The 26538-nt window shown below is 39.2% G+C and overlaps 1 protein-coding gene across 19 annotated transcripts in view; it reads right to left on the reverse strand.

Moving 5' to 3' along the window:
• Positions 1-1103: 1103 nt before the first annotated feature.
• LOC122155452 (DNA primase large subunit-like) overlaps positions 1104-26538 on the reverse strand; it is a 31854-nt gene continuing 6419 nt past the window's right edge. For 2 of the 19 annotated variants that reach the window (XM_042809305.1, XM_042809302.1), the window contains exons 2-13: positions 23667-23909; positions 23204-23404; positions 22343-22406; positions 20014-20219; positions 19015-19092; positions 14916-15040; positions 12946-13046; positions 10336-10478; positions 9205-9308; positions 8836-8915; positions 5514-5634; positions 3420-4120 (exon numbers count right to left, since the gene is read on the reverse strand). In XM_042809305.1, coding sequence (XP_042665239.1) covers positions 3818-4120; positions 5514-5634; positions 8836-8915; positions 9205-9308; positions 10336-10478; positions 12946-13046; positions 14916-14918 — 855 coding nt within the window. In that variant the 5' untranslated portion in view covers positions 14919-15040; positions 19015-19092; positions 20014-20219; ... (1 more) ...; positions 23204-23404; positions 23667-23909 and the 3' untranslated portion in view covers positions 3420-3817. The other 17 variants (XM_042809306.1, XM_042809303.1, XM_042809322.1 and 14 more) reach the window with 17 other exon arrangements.

Here is a 26538-nt window from a genome sequence, read left to right on the forward strand (position 1 = left end):
TATATATATATATATATATTTTTTTTTTTTTTTTAAGAAACAACCTATTTTCTTCGCAGTGAAGAGGCCACTTGGTTTCATTTGAATGAAATCAAATCCGTCTTTCAAAGCTTGAATGATTAAAAAGAAATCTTTTATTTCCTTTGAAAATAAGTACTTCAGAATAAAAGTAACCTGTTACACTTTAAGTGCTGATAATATATATTTCATTATGTTCCTTAAAACTCTAGCACTTAAAATCGACTAACCTTCACATAAGCCTTTCCAGACAGAATTTATTTCTATTACAACTTTAAGCATACAACCAAGCAGCAGAACACGTATTTTTAGCTTACAATGACAATAAGGCTCTATTTCCCATTTACGTGTCTTTTCTGACCTTTACTGTCATCTGTAAGACAAGTACTGTTGGTTGTCAAGCAAACATAAGATTCCAGAGGAGGAAACCAAGATAAAATTCAGAATCACTTTCTTCATAAGTGCAAACTGCAAGCCTCCATGAACGCAGTTACTGTTTTACCTTGATGCAAGTTTCCATACAATAAATTTAGCTCTAGACAGTTTCTGCTTTTAAAAAAGTTTCCCTCACCCTGCTTGGGAAATGAAGAAATGTTAAACTTTGTATGACAGGGGATTCAAATAAACCCAAACAGAAGAACAGTGTGGTTTATACACTTGGCACCAAAGTGAATACTTACAGCCACGACCTTTCAGTGAACAGACACAGTGTTGGGTATTTACTTTCACCTGTGTCTCTTCTTCAGGACACAAACTTGCCCAAGTTTGTGTCATTAATCCAAATCTGACTTCAGGATTTTCCATACCTTTTAAAAAGGCAGTCAAAGCATTTTTTCAAGAAGCTACACTACAAATATGTATACAACTGCCCCACCACTGAAATAAATGCTTACTGAAAAAAAAAAGCATAATAGTTATATCAGAAAGTCTCTCAAAGGAGTGCTCTGATCATAAAAACGGAAATTAAACTTTAATTTCTAGCACTTAAAGCTGCTAAAATAGAAAGTATTTTAACTGCAACATCAAAGAAGTGCTACTGTGAAAAAAATTAACTCCACTAATGAATTCTACTTGTTCCTTTTATTTTGCAGTTCATACTGTTCCATCCCAAATGCTAATAGATGCACAACAGAGCATCAGCTCCCCCAGTTGAATATTCCCATCTGCTGTTCCTTCCCCATGACTATGATACAAAGTATTATATTAAGACAACCTGTTTTATAGCAGCAATTAAAAAAATTATGATAGTTTATTTTCCGCCCAAAAATGATGACATCTAACCTGGAAGCTGTAATATTTCTTTTTAATTTCAAGAGGATTTTCAGTGGTAAAGACTTTTAAGATAATTTAAATAGGATCTTTTATGCTCTGTGGAGAGGTAACACTAACAGAGAAAAACATATTCAAGAAAAAATATGCTGCACTTTGAAGTTTATCTCTCTGAAATGTGCAGAATAATAAAGAACAGAAGCATTACAAGGAATCCAAATTCAATTATACATCACCTTGCACGGCAGATTAAGTCATGATAACTCAATGCTTATTTCTTGTGTAAGCAACAAGGAACTGTGTCTGCTTCAGGAAGAAGCTAACAATCCAAAGACAAGATGGAAAAAGTGTCACAGGAGAACAGATCAATCAAGACAATCAACAAAATGTAAAGCTTTATCCCAAATTTGTATTTCAGTAACATTTTATCCTGTGCTCCAAGATATCAAATTTAATTCCTGGAAAAATGTATCAACAAATCAAAGCATCTGATAGCAAAAAAAGCACAGCACACATGGATATCAAAAAAACAACCAGTACTAAGCCAATCTCACTGCCTGACAGTACAACAGACCTCTGGGACAAGAGAAAATTATCTCATATTGTATCAATGAGCCTTCAAAGTCATTCACTTAAGACACCTTCACAAGCAGATAACTAAGCAGTAGTTCAAAGACAGCAGGAGAGCAGTTCAAAAACAGCAGAGACAAAGCTCACTGCTAAAAGTTACAGCAGAAAGCAGGACTCAGCCATAACATCGACTGATGCCAAACACATCACTCAGCATCACCTGACAGAAATCAAACCAGCTACTCCTAAATTAAACAACAGAAAACAGCTCCACCGCTTGTAGCAAGGAAGAAAAATTCATTTTGCAGTTCATTCCTTAAGTGTCATTTACCTCTGAAGCTGTTAATATACTTTCCCTATGTTGAAAAGCTTTGAGACTAATGTATTTCCTTCCATGATTATAACACTGAAAATACCAGGGTATTTCCCTTTAAATATCTTAAAAATACATTAATGGCTTTTGCTGTCAGAAACTGACATAGCTGTCATTATTCATTTCTAATATGATATTAATGCTTAAATCTCCTAAATTAATGTGAATCTCAAGTGCACACCTGTGTTTGCAAATCCTCTTTGATGGGCTCTGAATACTTAAATGTCACCACTTAATTCTCCCTGAGAGCTGCATAAGGAAATCCTGTACTCCCTGTGTGACTGACTTTGCACAAAGTCTATTTAACATGCTTTGAGAGCTGAAAATTACATGCCACAGGTAAAAAGGTCTTTATCTAGTGATAACCAATAACAGCACAGTCCCTTCAAACCTTTATTTTTCTTTCACTTTTTTTTCTTTTTTTAAACATACACAAGGCATAGAATAGACTCAAAACCCTCTGAACATGTTCAATTTCTTCCATGTCTTTCTATTCACTGGAAAGAAGTTTATATTGACAACATCACTTTCGAGAGTTCAACTAAAACTTACTTTCTGAGAAAACAGAGGCTAAATTCTAAATTATTTGAGCTCCCAAGCACAACTTTGAGGGTGAAGCTATTAATGAAAGCCATACAAATTACTTTTAAGACAGAATCATCTTCAAAATTGAATCAGTTTTGGTTTTAAAGAGATATCACTATCGAAGTTTAAAGTGCCTGAAAAGTACAAATCCGAAACCATTGATTTTCTAATGCAGTACCAGCAGCAATAAAGCTGTTTAGTTTAAAGCTGTTGGTATTGTATTAGAAGGTAAATGAAGATAATAAATTAAGATAGTTACATGGCCAGATACCACCAAGTAGACTTCTCTCTTATTACTTGCAGTCAAATAACTAACTGGAAAAGTGTCAGTTTTTAAAGGCTCCAGTAGGGTCTCCATCAAAATAATCATCTACAGAAGAGTTTAAAATAAAATTAATTAAAATACACAAAAGTTGCAACAAGGGAATCATATGAGGCCGCCATTTTATACCATGGTTCAAATATAACTAACAGCTCACCACCACCAAAAAACAGTGAGAATGAGGTCCATCACTCCTGCTCACCCACTTGTATTCCTGCTTTGCATTTACACTCTTCCTTTCTTGACATTTCAGTCAGTACCATAAGTACTACCTCCTGCACATGATGGAATAAAGAGGTGGGATAACATTTCAGAGCACTGAGTGTTAAATCATTAAATTGTTGAGTACTGAAAGCATTCCAGTTGGGTGAGCAACTTCAGTCCAAGCATCTTCTACACTTACCAAAAATTCAGATTGGCCAAAGCTATTTCCAACAACTGATTACAACACAGTCTGTAAGCAGTTCAAAAAGAGCATCTCAAGGATGCATTCAAATCAAGCTTGCAGTTTTTTGAGAATGCCCAAGTCCCAGTGGCTTCTTACACAAATATTGAAGTTAAATGCACTGAGTAGCAGCAGGAACTGTTTTGTAAATCATCTCAAAAACTTCAGGTTTTGGTCTACACAGTTTTGGTATTTCCAAAGGTTTTCACTAAGTTGGCAAAGAACTGCAGTGAGTTTAAATGAAAAGGGAAAAAACCTTTGAAGCCAATTGTAAGGAGAACACAACTGTGGAGCAAGAGTATTTACAGAATTTTGGAAGCCAGTTATATTCTCCATACCATGTACTCAATGGGTGAAATTCAAATTGCTTCTTAAATAAAAAGATAAAACATTGGCTGTATTTAAAACATTTGCATACAACTGGACATTTGTACAGAAAGGAAGTTGGTGGTTGGCGGCCCTGCCTGTGGCAGAGGAGTTGGAACTTGATGATCCTTGGGGTCCCTTCCAATCCAAGCCATTCTATGATTCTTTCATTCTGTGAAATTAACACAAAATGAACCTCTTCAAGGTTTACAAAATAGGGTGGAAACAGAACGAACCAAGGACAGAAAAAGTTTCATTTCATCCTATAGCTAGGTAGCAACAAAGAACAGCTGGAGTGGGTCCAAAGGAGAGTCAGGGGACTGGAGCACCTCCCCTACAAAGACAGGCTGAGGGATCTGGGCTTGTTCAGCATGGAGAAAAGAAGGCTGCAGAGTGAAAGATGTTGCAACCTTTCAATACCTAAAGGCAGCCTACAAACAGAAAGGGAATCAACTCTTTGAAAGGGTTGACAACAGCAGGACAAGGGGAAATGGTTTGAAGTTGAGGGAGGGAAGATTTAGGTTGGATGTCAGGGGGAAGTTCTTTAGAGAGAGTGGTGAGGTGCTGGAACAGGCTGCCCAGAGAGGCTGTGGATGCCCATCCCTGGAGGTGTTCAAGGCCAGATGGGATGGGGCCCTGGGCAGCCTGGTCCAGTGTTAAATGGAGAGGTTGGTGGCCCTGCATGTGGCAGGGGGGTTGGAGCTTCATGATCCTTGAGGTCCCTTCCAACTCTGTCCACTCTGTGATTCTGTGAACAGGTTACCAAGTTCCCAGCACCAAGAGGAATAACTGTATGCAAGTTAGACCCTCAAGTTTCATCACTTGCTAAAATATTTGGATCATACGAACATTAAGTCCTATAATTTACATTTATGCGTGGGTATAATGTTTGTGTAGTGCTAAACCTTACTTAACTGGATATTACTACTACTTGTTTTTAAATTATACACAAATTCTTCAACTAGTGCATGTAATACTAGCTTTTTAAACTAAATGATAGCTTTGGTTACGCATCTATACCTTCAGCAAGTTCCATAACATGCACAAACAAGCAGAATCCGACTGATTTTAGCATGCTTAAACACACAACCATGTATACAGATACACTTGCACAACAGAAGCCTGTAATTTTCACCCACATTGAGGATTACACAGTAAGTTACATTCCTGAAGAATTTCATAAGTTCATTTTTTCATTTTAATGTTCTTAAGAGTTAAATACTCTTTGAATCTGGGTTCTACGATACCACCTATAACCTTTTGGAAATACTGTTTGTTAACTTGCTTTTGTAATTATAGTTTTCAATTAAATGTTGGTTGATGAAGTAGACCAAAGTTTCTCTTATTCCAGCACCAAATTACACCCCATTGAACCCTCATTTCTGCAAGTTCAGAACAACAATTTAACAACAACTCTCCAAGTTCAGGAGTTCTGTGTGTTTTGGGTCTTTTTCACTGTACACATTTCATGTTTAAAACAGAAGTATTAAAACTACCTTAATGACAATTTTAAAAAGCATCAGGCATACCCTACATGATACAGATCCAGAAAGTAACACACTTACAGCTTCAAATGATAAGTTAACATGATCCAAGAATTTCTGCCTCAGGCTGTCAGTCAGTTCGTGGAAGCGATATCGAAACAGATCCATTTCTTGTTGAAGAAACCAACGTCTGAGTTCCTCACTGCAGAGAAAATATAATTTAAACAATCATGTTTTCTGATTATGCATTCTCTCACCATAGATGAGAGATGATGTAGATGTCCAACAGTGTGAACACAACTTGAAATGCAAGTATGACTTCGTCATGGAACCCACAAACTAACAAGTTTGGAAAAGAAGGCAAATAACCTATGGAACGGAGAGGTTAAATAAGAAAGGATACTGTAAAAACAGTGCTCTACATTAAGCAAAAAACACACTGGAATCAGCCTAGGGAAAAAATGTGTACTTCACTGAGGTTCAGTACCATACAAATACAACATCTAACACATGACAAAAGAAAAAACAGAGTTTAGCAGCTGCAGGTGAGCAAGGAGAACCACAAACAAGAACACAAGGACAAAATATCTACTCAAAATATAGGTTGGAAATGTAAGTAGCTCTTATTCCAATTACAGTTTCAGACAGAAAGGCTTTGATAAAGTGGTCTGTGAAGTACAGCCCTGTGTACTGATAGATTTCTTACTACAGATGTATCAATAATCTATGCAACCTATGGAAGCTGATGAACGAACTTCTGCAGCTCCTCTGTGGTCATCCTGGCCAGTAACAAAATTCTGTGGTCATACAATTTTACTCTTGTCCTTAACGTTGAATTTGTTTCCCTATGTAATAAAGAAATTATTAATTATATCAAGAATGTGGGGTGCCAGGCAGTCTCTGGTTCTTCCTTTCCTCTGGAAGAGCAGATCAAGGGCTGTAGTCCCCACTTACCCACTTAAGCTACCAAAGCAAAGAAACACTGAACTTATCTTTAAGATAATACACTTATCTACTTAGATTGTTCCTATAGCTGACAGACTGGCTTAAGAGATTGCTCACACGAATAACATTACCATACCTATAAAGCACACACTTCATAATTAACATTCATGCAAACATCATTAAAGCACCAATCTTATCCTCATGTCACAGGAAAACTGTACTTCATTTCCAAATCCAAATGACTTACACTCCTTACTACCATTTAGAGAAACGTACATTCTCACTACAGAAACACATTAGCAATAACATTTATTATTGAAGCCACAAGTTTAAGTGAAAAGCAGTGTTGCTGTGATCACACAATGAAGAGAGCTGCTATAGTTGCAGGTAGCAGAAGTAAAGGAGTGAGGAACAGCTCCCAGCTTTTTGAACTGAATACTCAATTTTCTGTTTGTGAATCTGATGGTCTAATTTAATATGAAAAAAATAACTCCTACATATGCATTAAAAAAAATCCTACTCATCCCACAAGAAGTGTTAAGAAAAACAGATGTATACTGATGCTTCAAAGTAGATACAAGTACTTTAGGAAGACTTGAAAATGCTCCTAGAGCTAGCAGATCACTTTCCACAATTAAATGTCAGCTCAGTTACCAACCCCTTCAGTCACAGAATCACAGAATCACCCGGGTTGGAAGGGACCTCAAGGATCATGTAGTTCCAACCCCCCTGCCTAACAGGGCCACCAAACATACACATTTAGATCAGCTCAGTCAACATGTGAAGTCAGAGCATGGGCCAGAATTCTATCTTGGTTGGCAGCTGAAACCAGAAGACTGCAGAGGAAAGGCCTGCATTTAACACCTTGTGTTTACGTTGTGTGACAGAACACAAAAAAGTAAACTTTCAAACACTTCTGTATTGACTGAAAAGATTTTCACTGTCACAGAAAAGGCAAAGATTTTCTCTTCCATGTTAAACAAGAAACATGAAGTTTATGCCCTCACACCTACTGAGATTCTTGCTAGCTGAAAAAGTGAAGAGAGATGCAACAGAAGCAGAAATGCATGGTCATGGCCTGCAGACAAAGTAAAGTTCTCCTTACAGCTGTACTTGCCATGAAAGTGAATGAAACAAGATATTTCTGTTTCCTGAGCTTGCTGGATATAAGTGATGTCAGAGGTGTGTATGAAAGGTACAAATGAATCTGTTCACTCAAGACTGCACAAATCATATCTTAGGAATGTTACACAGGAGTAAGTTTTAAAGCCTTGGATTTCATAAGGCAGAAGGACAGTGAAAGGTTAGACTGTGTTACCAGTATAAACAACAAGAAGGTGCAGCTGATCACTCCATGCCATTTTGGCCACGTACAAATCAATACAAAACAAAATCCACTTTATGAGAGGTCTGACAGAGAAAAAAGCTGATGAAGACTTGCACCCCTGGGTGGCACTGTTGGACTGCTAAAAACAGGTGGTGCAGCAGAACAGGCCTGTCAACACCCCCTCTGCCAAGCCACTAGGAACTGAAATCAAGCAACTTTGCAGCTGTGTTAAGCACACTTTTCAAAGACTGCTATCTTAGCAGCTTTCACCACCTAATGTAACATTTTGTGCCAGGCTCATTTTTTCTGACCTAATACAATAAAATCGTGCAGTATTTATTCTTTTTGACTCACAGATTTATCTTTTGGGGAACATCTGGCTTTAGAACATAAGAACATTTCATTCCAGAGACAGCCACTACTCAAGAGAGAACACACACTTTGTACTTGCTAGTTTTAACTATAAAACAGGATTTTAATGGCAAGGAGTCGGGATGATGCACAACAAAGCTGCTAATAGACATAAAGCACTGACAACCTCTGTAACTTCATCCAGAGCCTATAGCTGAAACTGAAGGAAAGCACTTGGCAGGACAAACTACATGCCTTAGATTTCACATAAATCAATAAATAAATATCAATTACTTTAGAAGAAAATAATAGTCAGTGAAGAAAACCTCAGATTCAGTATTTTTAGTTTCTGAGAAATAAGGCTTTCTTTAGACAGTACTGTAAAGCTTATTCACAGAATCAGATTATTCTCTTCATTTGGTCAGTAAGCAACAGCTGACAGAGCAGTTCACTTAAATTTTCTGTAATTGGGTAAATCAATGACAAGACCTTTTCATTTCTTTCTTGAAAATAAAGAAAGACTTATATCAATGCTCCATGCATAAAATCAACAGTTTCTACATTACAGAGTTTTAAAAACTACATAATCTTGGATATTAATTTTGATCCTGAATATCTCTTAACATCTCAGTTGAAATTAGCTTTCCAGAGAAGCCCCTACTTGAACCTACCCTTATGTTTAGTAGCCATACAGCCCTACACAAACTATAATAACACATATATACATACACACACTTAAACTTACTAATAAGACCAAAGAATAATCCAAAAAGTACTTACGACTGACAGTAAGCAAGGCGCAATATGAAATGAGAAATATGATCCTTTCTTCTTGCATCATAATCATCCTCAGCCAAAGCCTACAGAAAAATTTATTATTTCAGAGATCTGATCCTCCCAGGATTAGAAATCCACAGTTCATTCACCTCTGCTGTTTCACATCATATTAATATTTGCATCTATAACCACAAACACAGAACTATTAAAGAAGACGACTGCCCAAAAGAAAGAAATGTGTATTCTTAAAGACAAATCCTGTCAAACTGCCAGAATTCAAGCTTTAGGAATAGTAATCTGTGCAGAATATCTGAACAGTGTACAGAAAATAGAGTGTGAAAGAAGTAGTTCCTTGTTTTCATTTATACTTACTCTGTAGGGAAACTTAAGTTTCCGGAGCTCAGCCTCCAGCTTAGTTTTGTACGCATCACCACTTCTTACATAGCTCACACCAAGGTTTTCAACTACCTTGAGCACTGAGAAGAGAAAAAAAAAAAATAGTCCGTATAGTTACAACACAGTTGTACTCCATAGAGTCACAGTATGCAGGTAGTGACAGGATGAGGGGAAATGGCTTTAAACTGGAAGAGGGTAGATTTAGACTAGATATTAGGAAGAAATTCTTCACTGTGAGAGTGGTGAGACACTGGAACAGGTTGCCCAGTGAGGCTGTGTATTCCCCCTTCCTGGAAGCATTCAGTGCTAAGTTAGATGGGGCTTTGAGCAACCTGCTGTAGAGGGAGGCCTATTGCAGGGAGTTGGAACTAGATGACCTTAAGTGTCCCTTCCAACTCAAACTGCTCTATGATTCTATGATAACAGACTGAGAAGAAATCTAACTCTACCATGATTCGAAAAAAGGACTCAATAAAAGCCATGCAAACTCCTGTTAGCAGCATGGGAGCAAAAGGGTAAGAAGTCAGGAGGACAAAGCATGGCCCAGTTCTTCCTATCATAGAATCATTAAGGTTAGAAGAGAACATCTAGTCCAACCAGTGACCCATCACCACCACTCCTACTATGTCCCTCAAACCCAACAGCTCATCCAGCCTTGAAATCCAGAAAGGGCACAGAGCAGGGAGACACCCAACCAGGAGATCAGCCCTAGAGTTGCACTGCAGTGGCAGAAACCTGCATTCTGTGGTTCTCTGGGGGCACTGTTCCTAGCCACGACCTCAGCGCCTGCACAGAGAAACACCCAATCAAGATATCCAGAGACACTAAAACACTCTCGTGAAAAACAAGACTATAACCCAAAACCACACAATTCTGACTGAAGCTGAACTGTGAAATCACTCAGAGCTCCTTGAAATAGCTACAAGCTCTCCTTTAACAGGCCTTCATTATAACATGAGTGAGCGGCTAACTTAAATCAGCAACAGGCAGAGGGGCACCTAGGCCAGTCCAGAACACACTCCACTAGAAGAATCTAAGGTTCGAGATGTCTGGACTGGAATACAATTAGGCAGGCTCCTAGGCCGAGGGCTGCCGCACACTACTCACGCCTCAGGCGGTCCACGGCGAAGCTCTCGAACTCGACCAGCGAGATGCTCTCGGTGGGGGGCTCCTGGTAGAACTGCAGGCTGTGGGGGTACGGCTCCCGCCTGTCCCCCGCCAGCCTCAGGTGCCGCTGCCGCGTTCTGCTGCTGAACTCCATTTGCCGACAGGGGTGAGGAAAAGAAAAAGGGGTGAGGTGGGCCGAAGGGTCACACGAGACCCCGCCAGCCCTAAGCCGACATCCCGACCCGTCCCCGCGCACCGGCAGCTCTCCCGCTTCCCGCGCAGCAGTCGCCCCGCCTACTTCCGGCTCGCTTACTTCCGCCCTGTGGTGCCCCGCCCCCAGGCACGCCTCCCTGCCCTGCCCCGCTTTTGCCCACAAACAACATGGCTACTGCGCTTACAGGCGGACATGTCGTCTGTGGGCTCTCTAGCTGCGGAAGGAACTCTATGGTAGTTCCCAGCGCCTGCAGGGGGAAGGCTGAACCTGCAGTCCCCGAGGCTGCAGTGAGGCACAGCAAGGCGTAGACCTTGGCCTGATTGAACTTCGTGAGGTTCTCTCTTAAGCCCATCGTGGTCCCTCTGGATGGCATCCCTTCAGTGTGTCAGCTGCACTGCTCAGCTTGGTGTCATCGTCAGTACTGGTCCCAGTACTGACTCCCAAGGACACCACTCATCACTGGTCTCAGCCCGGATCACAGAATCACAGAATTGTAGGGGTTGGAAGGGACCTCCAGAGATCATCGAGTCCAACCCCCCTGCCAAATCAGGTTCCCTACAGCAGGTCACACAGGTAGGCATCCAGGCAGGTCCTGAACATCTCCACAGAAGGAGACTCCACCACCTCCCTGGGCAGCCTGTTCCAGTGCTCCGTCACCTCACTGTAAAGAAGTTCTTGCTCACATTTGTGCGGAACTTCCTATGCTGCAGTTTCCAGCCGTTCCCCCTTGTCCTGTCTCCACTCACCACTGAAAGAAGTCCGGCCTCGCCATTCTGCCCCCCACACCTTAGATATTTATAGACCTGGATCAGGTCCCCTCTCAGTCTTCATTTCTCAAGGCTGAACAGACCCAGTTCACTCAGCCTTTCTTCATAGGAGAGATGCTCCAGGCCCTTCACCATCTTTGTGGCCCTCCGCTGGACTCTTTCCAAGAGATCCTTGTCTTTTTTGTACTGGGGAGCCCAGAACTGGACACAGTACTCCAGATGAGGCCTTACCAGGGCAGAGTAGAGGGGGAGGATCACCTCCCTCAACCTGCTGGCCACGCTCTTTTTAATGCACCCCAGGATGCCATTGGCCTTTTTGGCCACAAGGGCACACTGCTGGCTCATGGCCAACCTGTCGTCCACCAGGACACCCAGGTCCCTCTCTGCAGAGCTCCCCTCCAGCAGCTCATCCCCCAACCTGTACTGGTGCATGGAATTATTCCTCCTCAGATGCAAGACTGTACACTTGCTTTTGTTAAACCTCATCCAGTTTTTTCTGCCCAGCTCTCCAGCCTATCTAGGTCTTGCTGAATGGCAACACAGCCTTCAGGTGTGTCAGCCAATCCTCCCAACTTCGTATCATCAGCAAACTTGCTGAGGGTGGCCATTATCCCCTCATCAAGGTCATTGATGAAGATGTTGAACAAGACCAGACCCAGCACCAACCCCTGAGGAACACCGCTGGTTACAGGCCTCCAACCGGACTCTGCACCGCCATCAACGACCCTCTGCGCTAATTGAGCCGGATGTTGAGCCGTTAATGGCAGCTCTTTGAATGTGATCATCTAGCCAATTCCAACCAGTGTTGGAACCAACCAACCAAATAGAAGTTGGTGGATTGTCTTGTGAGAAATTCAGATTGCTCACGGATGGACAGTCAGAACTGGCAATGAGGTTATAGCCACAAAGTGAGGAAAATCAGTGTCTCAGGCTAGCAACCCACTCTTGAAAACAAGGTGGCCACATAGTACAAATTGCTCCAGAGAGTAATTGCTGTGTTCATGCTACCCAGAATGAAGTGTGCCACTTGCTCTGAGCCAGGCCTCTGCCAGGGATCATTTGGACAGTTTGAACAGATCCAGGTCTGTTCTCCAAGAGAGAAGAAAAAAATAAAAATAAAAAAAAAGCTATTTTTCTATATATTTAACTCAAAACATCTTTACTCTAATAGCCAGCATTCATATCTCCTTTACCCCCCTCCGCCCCTTTCTCTGTATGCCACAAATGTTGCTCTGGAGTAAGAGCGAATCTGCCGAAATCCATCCAGACATTGCAAGAAGGCAAAAGGTTTTAGTTCTGTCTGACCACTGCATTGTTTGATACCCAAGAGCTGTTGTTCAAACTGTCAGTGCGTGGTCCAGGACAAAATCCAAGGAGAAAAATGAAGAGTTTGCACATTTTTCTGAGTGCTGTACATGACCAGGACAGCAGGGGGAAAGTTTAACAATGCTGAGAGACCCTCTGCAGAAACCAGAAGTGTTTTTAGTTTTAATTTTAAATGATGTTTTAGCATTTGGCATGTAGGCAGTGGTACCACCATCTACACTGTCTGTCACTATTTTTTGTACTGAGCCATGTCCTGCTGCGCTTTGTAAGTCAGCAGTTACATCTGTGCCTGCTGTTTTTTACCTTTGTTGTTGTTGTTGCATTACTCTTTTTTTTTTTCCCCCCATCTGTTGCTGAGTGCTGATCCTCAGTTGGCTGAAGTTAGGTAAAAATGTAACCTGCTTCTTTAAAAAAAAAAAAAAAAAAAAAAATCACTTAACTGTTTTGCAGCATATTGTCATAATAAGCATCTCTATTACTAGACTCGAATAAATCTTGTGAGGGTACTGCTAGCTCCTTCACACAGAAATCCTTTTCTTGGGAAAAGGAAGCAAACAAGGAAAAATGTATCACCTTGGGGGAAAACTCCCCAAACTGCTCTTCAATAGGTGTCATAACCCAAAGTTTCCTACTGACTTTTTATCAAAACCTACACACACTGACAGTTCTCACAATAACCTTTTACTTACTTTTTTTACATTTCTATTGTCATCATTTCCACAGCAACATTGCCAGTAGACTCTGATTTTGGAAATGTTTTTTAACAGAATCACTGGTGTTCCAACTACCCACCTCACAAATGTTTTACAACATCCATACGGCCAGCTGTCAAACTGTCCCCACCACCCCAACCAAACACAGTCCGATCCAGCATACCTCAAACACCTAACGTTGTGCTACCGAATTAACAGAAAAACAAAGCCCTTATTTTGCAGTAAACACGATTGCACATTATCTACTCCCCTGTTGTTGTAGTGATTAGCAGTGTCCACAGCAGTGCTAATTCTTTGGAGCCCAGTTATTTTGTACTTGCATAACTACAGCTGTTAAATAGAAGGTAAATATGCCATTGTCTCTTTTTCAAGCTACCCCATGTTCTCACTATGTCCAGGATGCTTGGAGATCTGAGGATAGCAGAGCTTAGCATAGAATGTCCCTTCTCTGCTCCGGGTCACTTTCAGCTCTTACAGTTAATTTATGCTTAATCTTATTTACAGCTTCTACCATCAGCCTGACTGAATTCTCGTATAACATAGTCACTATACATATTGTTCTCGTAACTTGTTTTCTTGATGTTTCAGTTTCTACAAATATTGTTTGAATATTTTTTAAAGTTGTTGCTTACTGAGTCCTCAGATTTCTCTATCACGTAACTCAGTTCCTTTAGTGACCTGGCTTTCCCAGACACCTTAACAGCCTTATTGCAGGAGTGTATCTCTGTCCTTACTGGCCCACCCACTCTTTGTGTGACTGTTCTGCAGTAACTTTTCTGCTTCATGCTTTTTATTACTTTTTTGAATACTTGCCGTTCAGTTTATACTGAGGTTTTTTTCCTGACTGTGATAAGCAGATACCTTTGTGTTAACTATAAATAAATGGCAAATGTTCTGAGCTGGCCTTTAAATTCCTTTGGTTTCCAAAGCGAGCAAGGCATGAATCATGCACTGAAGAAAGGCTCAGAGGGCTATTTTGGTCAGAATACACTCTCGGTCTCCCAGCGTTAATATATTTAAGTAGGGGTAATGATGGTTACATCCCTTATGACATTCTAAGTCACTTATCAGGGCTTTTGGATTAAGAATTATGTCCCCATATTGCCTGTCCAAAACTCTAGTACATAAGTGGAGGAAATCTAGATATGTCTTACAGTCATCTTAAATTTATCCTGACAGGTCTTCTCACTGCATGCAGCTTCAGAACACTTAGGTTGCTGTGGTGAACAGGCTTATCAGCCCTACGTTCTGTTATATATCTTATTTTCAATCCCTTAGCATCATTTTTCAGAGTACTTCTCAAGGAAGTCCTGCCCCTGTGTAAGGCTTTTCTGAAAGTAGCCATTCTTATGCAGTGTTACAAGATGGTCATATGCTTTAAATATTTTTGGCTGATATTCCGGGGCTTTGGGGTCTGTTTTGTTGTGGGTTTTCTTCCTCTGACAATTCTTGACTATATGATTAATGTTAGAGAGAGGCTGAAGTATCAAAGATAGGACGTTCCCAAAAGTCAGAGAAATTAGAGCCTGGAAAAAAGGAGAGAGAGACTGAAATTCCTACCATGTGAAAGATCAGCAGAACTCAGCTACTTTCCTGTGCAGAGCAGCAGTGACCAAGCAGTTAACACAAACATCCTGTCCAACCACCACAAGTACAGCTTCAGCTCATCCGCTGCATAGTTGTTCCTAAACAAACAGACAAGAAGATTTGAAAAATAAAGCTTCAGATCTTAGAAAGCAGATTAATTTGTAGACTGAGTGTATTCTGCTGCACATGGATCTCCTCCTTTCTTTTCCAAGCATAACTCACCATATCTAAATGTGAGCTTCTGAGATTTGGAAACCAGTTTTTCAGTCTGCCTACCTGTATAGATACCGACATTTTCCTTTCTTGGAAATTGTTACCACTGAACTAATCTACAAGAAGAAAATGCATTTGTTACATGTAACACATTTGCTGCATTTCTAATATGCTTTCAAGATTAATCCATTTTGTACCTGTATAGTAGTAAATAATTCTCTCTTATCAAGTAATCTGTAAGTATTTGAAAAATGTCATTAATTCCAAAAATACTGCTACCCAAAATAAAATAATACCATATGAAACCTAGTCATGTGTATGTATCCAAGATTTCAATCATTTTTAAACCATATAAAACATTAATTATAAGGACTGAGAATAATACAAAGAAAGTTTACAATATTTTTATAAGGAGAACCATTACTGTCTGAAAATTTCAAAGTATTATTCTGTCTGTAGCAAAGGAAACCCACTGCTGTTTAAGAATTTTCTTTTGGGTGTTTATTTAGGGATAGTGAATAATACAGACATGGCCAGACAGATTTCCCATTTTGAGCTTATGACCTGATCATGAAAAAATGTTCTATTCAGTACATACAAATGCTGAGTTTTCTAATGCCCAGTTGCTGTGCAAAACAGTCTGTAAAAATCCAACCTAACCATAACTGGCAGCTGTGTTAGGCTTACCAAGAGCACTTCCACTGTTACAAGTGGGAGCCCCAAAAATAAACATCAAAGGAGAGACAGGGAGATCCAATGTGCTACATCTAGAGCCACTGTGCCTGCACCTATCTTTCAAGATCTTCTTTAAACAGGAGTCATTTCCTATGGGACTATTAGAGATAGGTAAGTGCTCTGATGACCTCTAAAAGGACATCCAGTCTGCATAAATTTAGGTGCCTGGGTCGCTGATTTATTTTCCTTTTGTTTGCCTCATTTATTTGTTTGTTTTTTGTTTTTGTTGTTGTTGCTGTTTCAAATGCAGATGAGGCACATTAGTGAAAACTTAAATGTTATTGCAAGTTATGGGAAAAGATTCTCCCTTATATGAAATAGTAAGTCATGTTCCCTGTTATGAGTTAATACCAACATAAGGAGTTCAAGGGAGCTCCCATATTTCTCATGCAAGCACAATTCCAAATTAATTGGAAGCTGCTGCAGGCAAACATGCAATATCAAGATGATGAGCATGCTAGCTAATTCTTTATCCACCTTCCTACTAGAAACAAAATATTTGCATCACATTGTCTCAGATTTTAGGACTTTGTCTTTTTATTACTTTATTATTGCCTCACCTTTGGCTGAGTGTCTCTGGAAATGGTGTTCAAGAAGCCACGCTGACTAGTTTACCAAAAAACAAACATGAAAAATTCAAATAAAGACCCCTCTCCCTACTAAATATTCCCTAAAACTGTATTGGTTTGACTGGAAGCAGAATCAAGCCTCAGAACTCAAACTTTCATCCCCACCCTCCAGCACTGATGACATCAGTTCCTACTGCAGCTCTCCTTGAAACTCAGGGCGTGCTGATAAACTGTTGATTTATTTTCAGATTGCTGAACCAGAATAACTCTTGGCAGCAGTATCTTGGCAATCTTTCTTCAGACTATCTACATGAATATGAAGAAATCTCACACGCAGATTGCAGTCTGGAAAACTGCACAGCACCATTGCAGAAAACAAATAAATCACTTTGAAATAGTCAGTAAAAATTGCCTGCAGTATAGCCACAAGAAGTAGAAGGGACTACTATGCTTACACTTGAAAGGAAGGCACAAAGTGTATCAGTTTCACGGTTACTAACAATACAGAGCTTTCAGAATAAGTATTGGAATGTTGAACACCTCATGTTTTGTAACAAATCCAGCAACAGTTCAAGGGCACGAACAAGTCATAATTAATCTAAATGAATGCAGTTGCTATATTTTATACTTACATTTCAGGTGGGACTGATGCATTATTATAAAAAAGCAGAAGTTGGTTTTTTTGTTGGTTTTTTTTTCGTGTTTTTTTTTTCCGCCTGGCAAAATGTCCCAAATGCTTTCAAAAGTAAATGCATTCTCTTTATAGATAAAGTATTTTAACTTACCTCCATGGGTGTCTGAATGGTGTTGCATGCTTCAGTGTATAGTTTTGCATTCTCAGTGAAATGCATACAGTTGATCATGAGCGGAAATGATGGCAGATGTGTAATTAAACACTGAGCATGGAGTACATGTGCAAGTATTGAGCACCTCACAAATCCATGACAAATATAATGATCTCTGTGATAACCTGATACTCCATGCTGGTGTTCTTCATGTTCGTGTTGATGCAACCACCATCTCAGAGACTTTTTTTTCCCAACAATTCTAAAGACTGGAAATCTCAAAGAAACAGAGGTCCTTTGGGTTTTCTTCCTACAATTTCCACACATCATAGAAAGAGCTCTCTGAGTAAGTTTGTTCAAACAGGATTGAAATTTTTGTTGCATTCCAACAGATTTAATGATATTTTATTTTATTTTATTTTTAAAGTTTCTGTCTTATGTTTGTTCCTGTAGAGGCTTTCTATTGAATGCAAAATCTTTCTCTTACTCTTGAAGGCAAAGGCCTAAAGCCTATCTGAGATTTATAGCAAGACTTTGCAACCAGTCTTTCAAAGCAATGTTTTTACATATGACAGCAGGACTGGGGCTGGTGTAGACCATTGCTTACTTTCTTAGATTTACCACTCATTAAAATCTAGCACTTTTTCCTTATAGTTCAGCTGTAGTATCTTACAAAGCCAAACACAGCTGTCTTGTTCCTTTTAACTAAGGGCAGATTTCCCCCCGCCCCAAGTATAAGTTGTTTTCCCCTTCTTCTTGCAACAGAAAAGCAGAAGAATTAGAGAGGGTGGCCTGGTTAACAAAGATGAATAATATTTCCACTGTGGTCTCTACAAAGAAGTTCTAGAATTGTCTGTAAGTTTTCCAAGTTTCTATTTGTTTCTGGTTGTTTTGTTTTCTGATGTTTGCTGTTTCGTTTTTCATTTTTCTTTTATTGGGGCTAGTTAGTTCCAAATTTCCTCCCTTATTTTCCTCCTTATGGGTGTGGACACTTACTTTTTTATGTCAAAATTGACATGACCTCAGCCTGACAGTACATTATGGGAAGCTGGAAGGTTTATTGGCTTAAGAGAACCTCTTGGAAAAAGAGCTGGGTAGTGGTAGTTGGAGAATGAGTCAGTGTCTGGAGTCCAGCTGTGCATTCCACACAAGCCTGACCATAGCTGGGTTACTCAGATCTGCTCACCTGCCTGAAACTGGCTGTTTAAGAAAAGAATAGACTTCATGTGTCCAGGATACATTTTTGGCTAAGAATATTTTAATAAGGCAGCAATTTATATTTCTATCTTTCCATTGTTATTAATATTGCAGTGGAGAACAGGAACCATGCTCTTGGAAAAGCAATTCGTGATATATACCAGCATGTCTTAAGGATGCTGTGGCATCAACATCTTAAAATGCACCATGGGTAGTTGGATCTGCAATGAGTTCTGTGACTATTATTGTAGAAACACCTACATCCAAACCCTGGGAGGGAAAGTAGCATCATTCCTTATTGCCCTCTTTTACAGTGACAGGATATTAAGAAGTACAGCATCAGCTCCCAGTGGGTTTTATTTAACTAGCAGGTTGAGTTAAAAGGCTTACTGAATCAACATGCCAAACTTGAAGTTCTAACCTTTGAACAACACAGTATGTAAAAGAAAAAAATCATTTGAATGTCTTAAAAGACTGTTGACAAATATTGAGTTTCATAACATTTTGTTCAAATTAAGTTCTCACAAATTTATCTTCTTAATCTCTTCCACTATGTAGATAAAAAACACTTACTTCTAAAGGAAGCATTCCTCACAGATTACAGCAATGGCCTCAGAGTAATACAGAAGATACGTCTTACCTAAGTCAAGCCTGAAAGAAAAAGAATAAATTAATTCTGCATCACTTAAATTTTTCCATTTCTTCCTATTTAATAACCCTGAAAGTTTAAAAAGTGTACTCAAGGAATTTTCTTTTTACTTTTAGTGTAAGATCCATGGAAACAAATATTCAAAATGAAATAATACCGAGAAGCTATGACTCCTTCTCATACACAAAGACTAGGATGAAAAAAAAGCCAGGATTGAAATTTAATCTTATTTAGTATAGAAAAACTTTCGACAGTCAGCTGGGATCAGAAGAATGTTCGGAGGCAACACACATATTCAGGCTGTGATGATATCTAAAGCAGTTTCAGCTCATTGAACATGGTTGCCCACTTTCTCTTCTCAGTTTTTGACTTAGTCACTGCCATTGTAATTGTAGACAAGCACACCTGAAGCTGAGGAGGGCAAACCTGACAAGATGATATGTTTTGAACCTCATGGGCATTAATAAGTCTTCCTAGAATTTCAGATCCACTTACAGAGCAAGTGTAAAGCTACTGTATGGTATACAGCTGAGTTTCTAAATAGCTTTATTTCAGCTGGGAATGGAGAGTGAACCATGCAGGTCATTGAAAAAAAATCTCTTTAAAGTACCAAAGACCTGGAGTAATTCCTGAGCTCTGCATGGGATTAGAAATAAATCCCTTAGTATCAGAACACATGCAATTTGTCTTCCTGTGTATCCTTGTCTCTTCTGTCCCCTATGGACTGCACACTGCTCTGTGCCACACACAGTAACCCCACATTTTCTCCACTCCTGTTCCCTGGGTCCTTTCTCCCTCACTCGAAGAAAAAAAAAAAAAAATAGAGCAGGTGCAGAGCCTGGCCTACAGTCTGATTAGCTAAAACGTGGCAATCAAATACAATGAATGATTTCTGCCATTCTGTCCTCTGTGGGCATACTCACTCATCTAGGTCTTTTTCTTGTACTTAGTTGCCACTTTTCAGACATGCTGAATGTTGCCATCTTGAAGATGCTTTATTTGGTTTAATTTGTCCCATGATTTCCAGAGTTAATGGAGAGAGCTCTTCTCTTTCCTCATGCATCAAGTGGTTTAAGGACGAATAGGTACCAAAGCATCATAAAAGATGAAGTGGAACAGGAATTTATATCTACGAAAATCCAGAAACAACATTGTTTATCATCCAGAGCCTTTATGTATGGCAAAGAAGTAGTAAGAGCAGCACAGAGCAACTCTCAAGAGAGTCCCTTTATAAATTTTAAGAGGATCAAGCTAGACTGACCATACAGTTCTTAGTTAATAGAAGATCACTAGAGGATGAGCTTGAGCCAGTCAGCAATCTCCTCAGGACATTAGTTACGTATCATCACAGTTATTCCATCTTGAAGGTAAAGTAAGCTATCACAGATTCATACTAGAAGGAAAGCAACGATTGAATCTTTTTTCTAAGTGACAAAGACATATCCTCTTGACATATCTTTTATAAAAAAATTCGAGCTACGTGATGGTTAAGGAAAAAAAAATCCTTTACATATATTTTTCAAAAGCAAGAGAGAAAGGCTCTGAAGTCAACACAATAAATAGAAAAGATACAAATTAACTCCCACCAAAATTAAGGTGACTGATAACTAGTCACTAGTCAGAGAGGCTTGGTACTCAAGAAAATCTGAAGCTTTTAAACTGGAAAACATAAATCCAAAACAAGAGTGCTACGGGTCACTAACCTCATAATTGGGACACTGGATTAAGTGCCAATATCCTTTCATAGCAACCATCACCAAGGACATCAGTTATAGAATGTGAAGTGAAAATACAAACAGATAAATATACTTCTGACAATGGAACAAAAATGGGTTGTTTTCTGTCTCTAATGCTGATGAATGGAATGTTGAACTGTTTGGTGAAAAGCATCAATAGCTGTCGGTAGATCACTGTACAGTCACTGTCCACAGCTCTCAGGAGTATTCTACAAGAAATTTACCAACCTGTATGCTGGCATATTAAAACATTAGCTTTGCCTGATGGACTATCAGTAAGTAAAAGCAATCATTAATTTATCTTTCTATTCACTAAGACCAGAACAATACAGAACATAGGTTGCTTGTAGATCTTTTTACAGACATACATGCATCTATACAAAATGCTGGACCTGCAAATACAGGAACAGCCCAAGAATCACACTCACATCACCTAATTAAGGCAGTGGTTCTGACAGTGATCAGTACCAGAGGTTGCAAAGGAAATTTCCACAGAGAACATGAAGCAAACAGCCATGGAGGAACTGATATATACAAGGACAGCTTCTTCCTAACTTCACATTTTAGCTAGCTAGGGCTAGTATGTCCTGAAGGATGCCATATTTATTGAGAACTATTGGTGATAGGTGGACAGTTGGACTGGATGATCTTGTAGGTCTTTTCTATCCTTGGTGATTGTATGATATTACACCTTTTCCAAATTCAGTCTCTCCTATCACCTTAGCAATGTGCATTCTGTTAATAGAGCTCTACCTCTTTCTTTCTATAGTCCTGGTGGTAGGTGACATCTCAGCAGCCCTGCATGTCTGTGCGAGAAGCCTGCCCTTCTCTGGCCATTGCTTCTGGCTGGTAACAAGGACCCTGAGTGTCATGCATAGAGAAATGAATGCATTAATCCCTAACCCAAGAGGCTGTTAAATACAAACTGGTTTTTGTATGAGTCAGAAAGCACTTACTACTTGTAAACCATGCACATTCTGTTTGTGGAATATCATAGAACTTAGCTGCCCATGTGCCCAAAAGACAGTTCAAAATATGGACCATAAGAATTGAGATTTACTGGGCTCTTACTCTCAAGAAGTTGAACAACCAATTCCATTGATTATGTGTTGGATAAAATGAAACGTTGTGTAAAATGGAGACAAGTTGGACATTTTAGAGTCTGTGCTGCAGTTTCCTGACTGAAGCAAGTCTTTTTCAACATGACATTTTAATAATATTATTTTTTTTAATCTCTGCAAAATCAGCCAATTCCTACCACCAGATTTGCTCAAACTGCAGTGATTCAGCCCTTGACATTTTTAGCAGACTCACCACAGGTCATTACTTGCAGCACATGCGTGCAGTTTGTTGAGTAGATTGCCCACAACGGTGCCTATTTTGTTTTTACAAGCATTTTTGTTCAGTTACACTAGACAAAACAGTCAGCTGTATTATATTTCATGAGATCGTATTTTGCAGTAATAAAAATGAGAACATACGAAATACAGTACAGTTGATAATTACTTTCACTTACCTAATTTAGCCATGTAAAGGTTGTTCCTAACTTCAGCTAATGGATTTGTTTGCCTCAGTGGCTGCTAGAAAGAAACAGACATCTCAGAGTGAAGGATCACCAATGTATTTTTGCTACTTTAACAAAAGATGACTCACATATTATTTTAAGGACATAGGACTCAGGCTTAGTATTTTCTACTCAGAACAAAACAAAGCCTCAGGTGTTTGTCTTCTGAAATGCTAAATGAAAACTGGATGTAGCTTCACTGAATTTGGTTAGTACAAGTCAGCTATCCAGCTCATCTTCTTGTGAGATGAGGGGAGTTGAATACCAGTAGGCAGCATCACCAAAACCCAGTGCCCAAGTCCACAGGTGAGGCCAGTCACATGGTGAACTACATAGAGGGAAAAGGAACAATACATTTAAGATGCCCACTTGCAGAGAAATCCCACGCAACACAGCCATAAGAATTTGGACAGAAAAATGGATGAAAGATGAGAGTTCCCAGGATGAGTGCTGGGACCTCTCAGCACTCTCTCTGTTTCCTGTTGGATCATCCTTAATGTCTTCAAAATGGGACACAGTCTTTTTTTGCAAATGATCAGGATTTAAACTAACTGCCCCATCAGTTCCTTTCTGAAGTAAAGGATTTGCAATGTAGGCAACCTGAATAAAATTAATGAATAAATGTTTCAAATCTGTTTTTTTTTTTTTCTCTAATCAAAAGATTGGTCAGGAGAGAGCTGTCATGTAACGTTTCACTGAGATGTAAAGAAAGATAAAAAAAAAAATGCAAAATCCTTTCTCTTCCATGTTTATTCAAAATAAACAAATGCATCACTTAGCCAGAAACTGCAATAAAATAAAACATGTCCTTACAGGAAGCTGTTACTGTTTTCTTCCAATCCCACAGCCAACACTAATAGCTCTTAATTTACCATTTCCCCATCTCCTTTGAGCATTCACTTGTTCTGTGCCACCTTTCTTTAACAAAGTAAGCCTAATTGAAAAAAAATCCTCCAGTCCTTTCAGATGCTGCAGCACAATGGCACCAGCTTGGATTAGCCTCTTTTTCACAACCTGCAACAGCAAAGTGACAGAAGAGAGTCTATTATCTTTATATCAATCTCAGTTCTAAATCTTCCTCTAACAGATGCTACCAAGACCAGAAAATTCCTTTTCAGATCTTTTGTCCCTCCATGGAAAGCTTCAAGGAAGTCAGATTGCATTCTGTGCATGTCTTTCATTTCACATAATCACCCCAAGGAATCGAGGTTTTGTAGTAACAGTCATGGGGATTTGCTCACGTAGGATGCTCAAATCACTCCCACAGATACCATACCTATATCCGTGCCTCCTCTATTTATTCATGCTTACTGTGTTCTTCCAGCTCCCAAATCTCTGGCTTGTTGTGTTGGTGGAGTTTCCTGACCAGATTCCTTTAGCCCTGCTACCAATGAATGGTGTGCCCAGAACTGAGTCTTTCTGGTGTGTAATATTCAACATTCTCAGAGCTCCTTCTCAATGCATATATGCACTGTCAATTTTTTCTCCACATTAGCATCATGTTACTCAAGTTCAAACCCTAAATAACAGAAGGAATTGAAAGGAAATTAATTAAAATTCAAAATCTTAACAAGTTGATATGATTGCAGTGTTTGAAGTGATCCAAGACAACTAATATATAAAAAATAAGGGAAAAAAAAACAGTCCACAAAGCCAGGATGTCCTTAAAACATTGAATATTGTAATTTGTAAGGGCAAGATCTTACAGCGTGGCTGTTTGGATAAGGCTTTCATTTCCACAGAGAGGGAAGAACAGGACAATTGTGATAAGCAATATCCATAAGACATTCCTCCATTCAGTATCCCCATTTAAAACTGGCTGTATTGGTGCTTACTTTCCACAAACAAAGGTAGATCAGATTGCCTTGACACAGAAATTCCAGTGATTTAACATCAAATGAGAACCATTACAAGCAATTTCAAGGAACAAACCATTTCACTAAATTGCTCTTGCATTAAATGGATTGATTGTAACACTTTGTGCTACTCTGCTTCTAACCACATACTATCATATGTTACTTTTGTCCACAGTTTATTTGTTTCATTTCTTAACAGTTTCCAGCACTGTGTAGGTGTTTGGTAATATACAGCCTGCATTGTAAGTTATCAAAACCAGCTTAAGAATAAATGAACCAAACAGCAGCGTGCAATTGGCACCGTGTGGGCTGGAACCATGGGAAGGGGAGAGCACAGGGCAGCATTGACTGCCTCTCATGTGCACAGCACACAGTCTACCAAAAGAAATTTGGAGAGTAAAGCTACTAATTTCAAATGTTACGCTTCAGCAATAGACAAAAATACAGATGCTACAGATACAGCTCAGCTTGCCACTTCCATTAGAGATATTGCTAATGAACATAATATCACTGAAGAAATGGCTTCATTGCTGCCATTAAAGGGCATAACGAAACCCATTGATTTTTACAAAGCATTAAACATTATTTTTCTTTAATCCTTGTCAACATATCTGGTACAGCTACTGATGGTGCCCTGGAGATTGTTGGAAGAAAAAAAAAAAAAAAAAGAGGGATTTATAAAATTAATAGAAGATGATGCAGTTACCACCAGTAACTCATGTTGCCCACATTGTACTCGTCCAGAAAATTCATGTGTTTTAAAAGCTTTAAAAGAGGATAATGTCATGCAAATCATCAAAGCTGTGAATTTCATCAAGCGCAATGGACTGAATAATCACCAGTTCCAGGAGTTCCTTGAAAGTATGGATGCTGATTGTGAGGGAGGTGCTAAGTAATGGTAAAATTCTAAAAAGATTTACGATTTGCAAAAATGAATTCTAGTCATTCATGTAATCAAAAGGAAAATTTGTGCCAGAATTTGAAGACAAAAAAATGGCTCACAGATTTGACTGCTCTTCTTTTATCACTGGACCCATGTGGGACAGACACCACATATAATGGACACCGTGTCAGAGAAAAGATGTTTGGTATAGTAAGCCACAGCTTGGGTCCAAGCACTTACAATTTTCTAACAATAGATTATTAAATGTGAATTTCTCATTAGCACAGATTGTACAATAGGACCTGAGTGTTCTGCTCCTGTGTCCTTTGGAAAAGTTAAGAAGTGCAGTGTGTCCCCAGGATAAGAAAAGTAGATTTGAAATGTGGCTCTAGTGGTACCATACAGTACAAACATCACACTTTCAAGATAAAGAAATCTCATCTGTAGACTAGCAAAATAAACATATAGTTATGCTTGGCTAAATATAATCCTTTTATAACCCAACTGGTATAGATGAGGGATAGTTTTTTTCAGCCTTAATTATTCTGACATGTCAGTGAGTGGTGGATTTTCACAAATGAGTTCCTTACAGCTCCATCAGAGGTCATTTAGCCGGAGGTTGGTGACTCACAGTGTCACTGGGAAGCTAAGCATGAGCTGTACTCATTTCAGCAAAGCCAGCTGCAGTGAAAGTTGATCCCTGTGTTGACTATAGACAACCTACTGTAAGGCAAGCTGCAGCATCATCCCAGGTTACCACATCTCACCGTCTATGATTTTCTTCTCCTGCCAAAGACATTTAGTTAACATACATTTTGTCAATGTTTTATCAATATCTTCTTTTGAGAGGCAAGTTATATAACCTACTCCTACAGGCATTTTGGGAAAATACTTGAGAGCTTTCCTGAGATTTGTCGTAAGTTAGCAACACAGATGAGCATCTGAAATGAATACTAAAGATCTCTAACACAGTCTTAGCTGCAACCAGCCACGTGACATAAATAATCAAGGCATGAATGTCAAACAGAAAACAGGAAAACTCTTCAGTCTGATGCTCAGGAGCGATTTATGCTGTCATGGGTTTTTTCCCCCTCCACTGTGATTTCTTGGACATAAATTTGCAAAAGCACTTCAAAATCTACTTTATTTATACCCAAGTGTTCATTATAATTGTTATGATTATTTTTCTGAAACAGGCCAGATAGATATATCCTCACTCAAAAATAACAAATAACAATGTCTGCCTAATGTTACACAGGAAATGATCAAGTGTTGGAGAGTAACACCCTGGCTGGGGATTTACATCAGCCAGCACCTTGAAAGGACTGAACAGGTAACAACAAATGCCCAAGTGCATTTTCTCCTGTGTAGATCTACTGTCATGGATTCATACACCAAAGCTGATTTCC

This window comes from Centrocercus urophasianus, unplaced genomic scaffold (genome assembly GCF_019232065.1).
Source record: "Centrocercus urophasianus isolate 14NV4802_14NV808 unplaced genomic scaffold, USGS_Curo_1.0 seq_1149, whole genome shotgun sequence".
In the NCBI taxonomy this organism is placed as follows: Eukaryota; Metazoa; Chordata; class Aves; order Galliformes; family Phasianidae; genus Centrocercus; species Centrocercus urophasianus.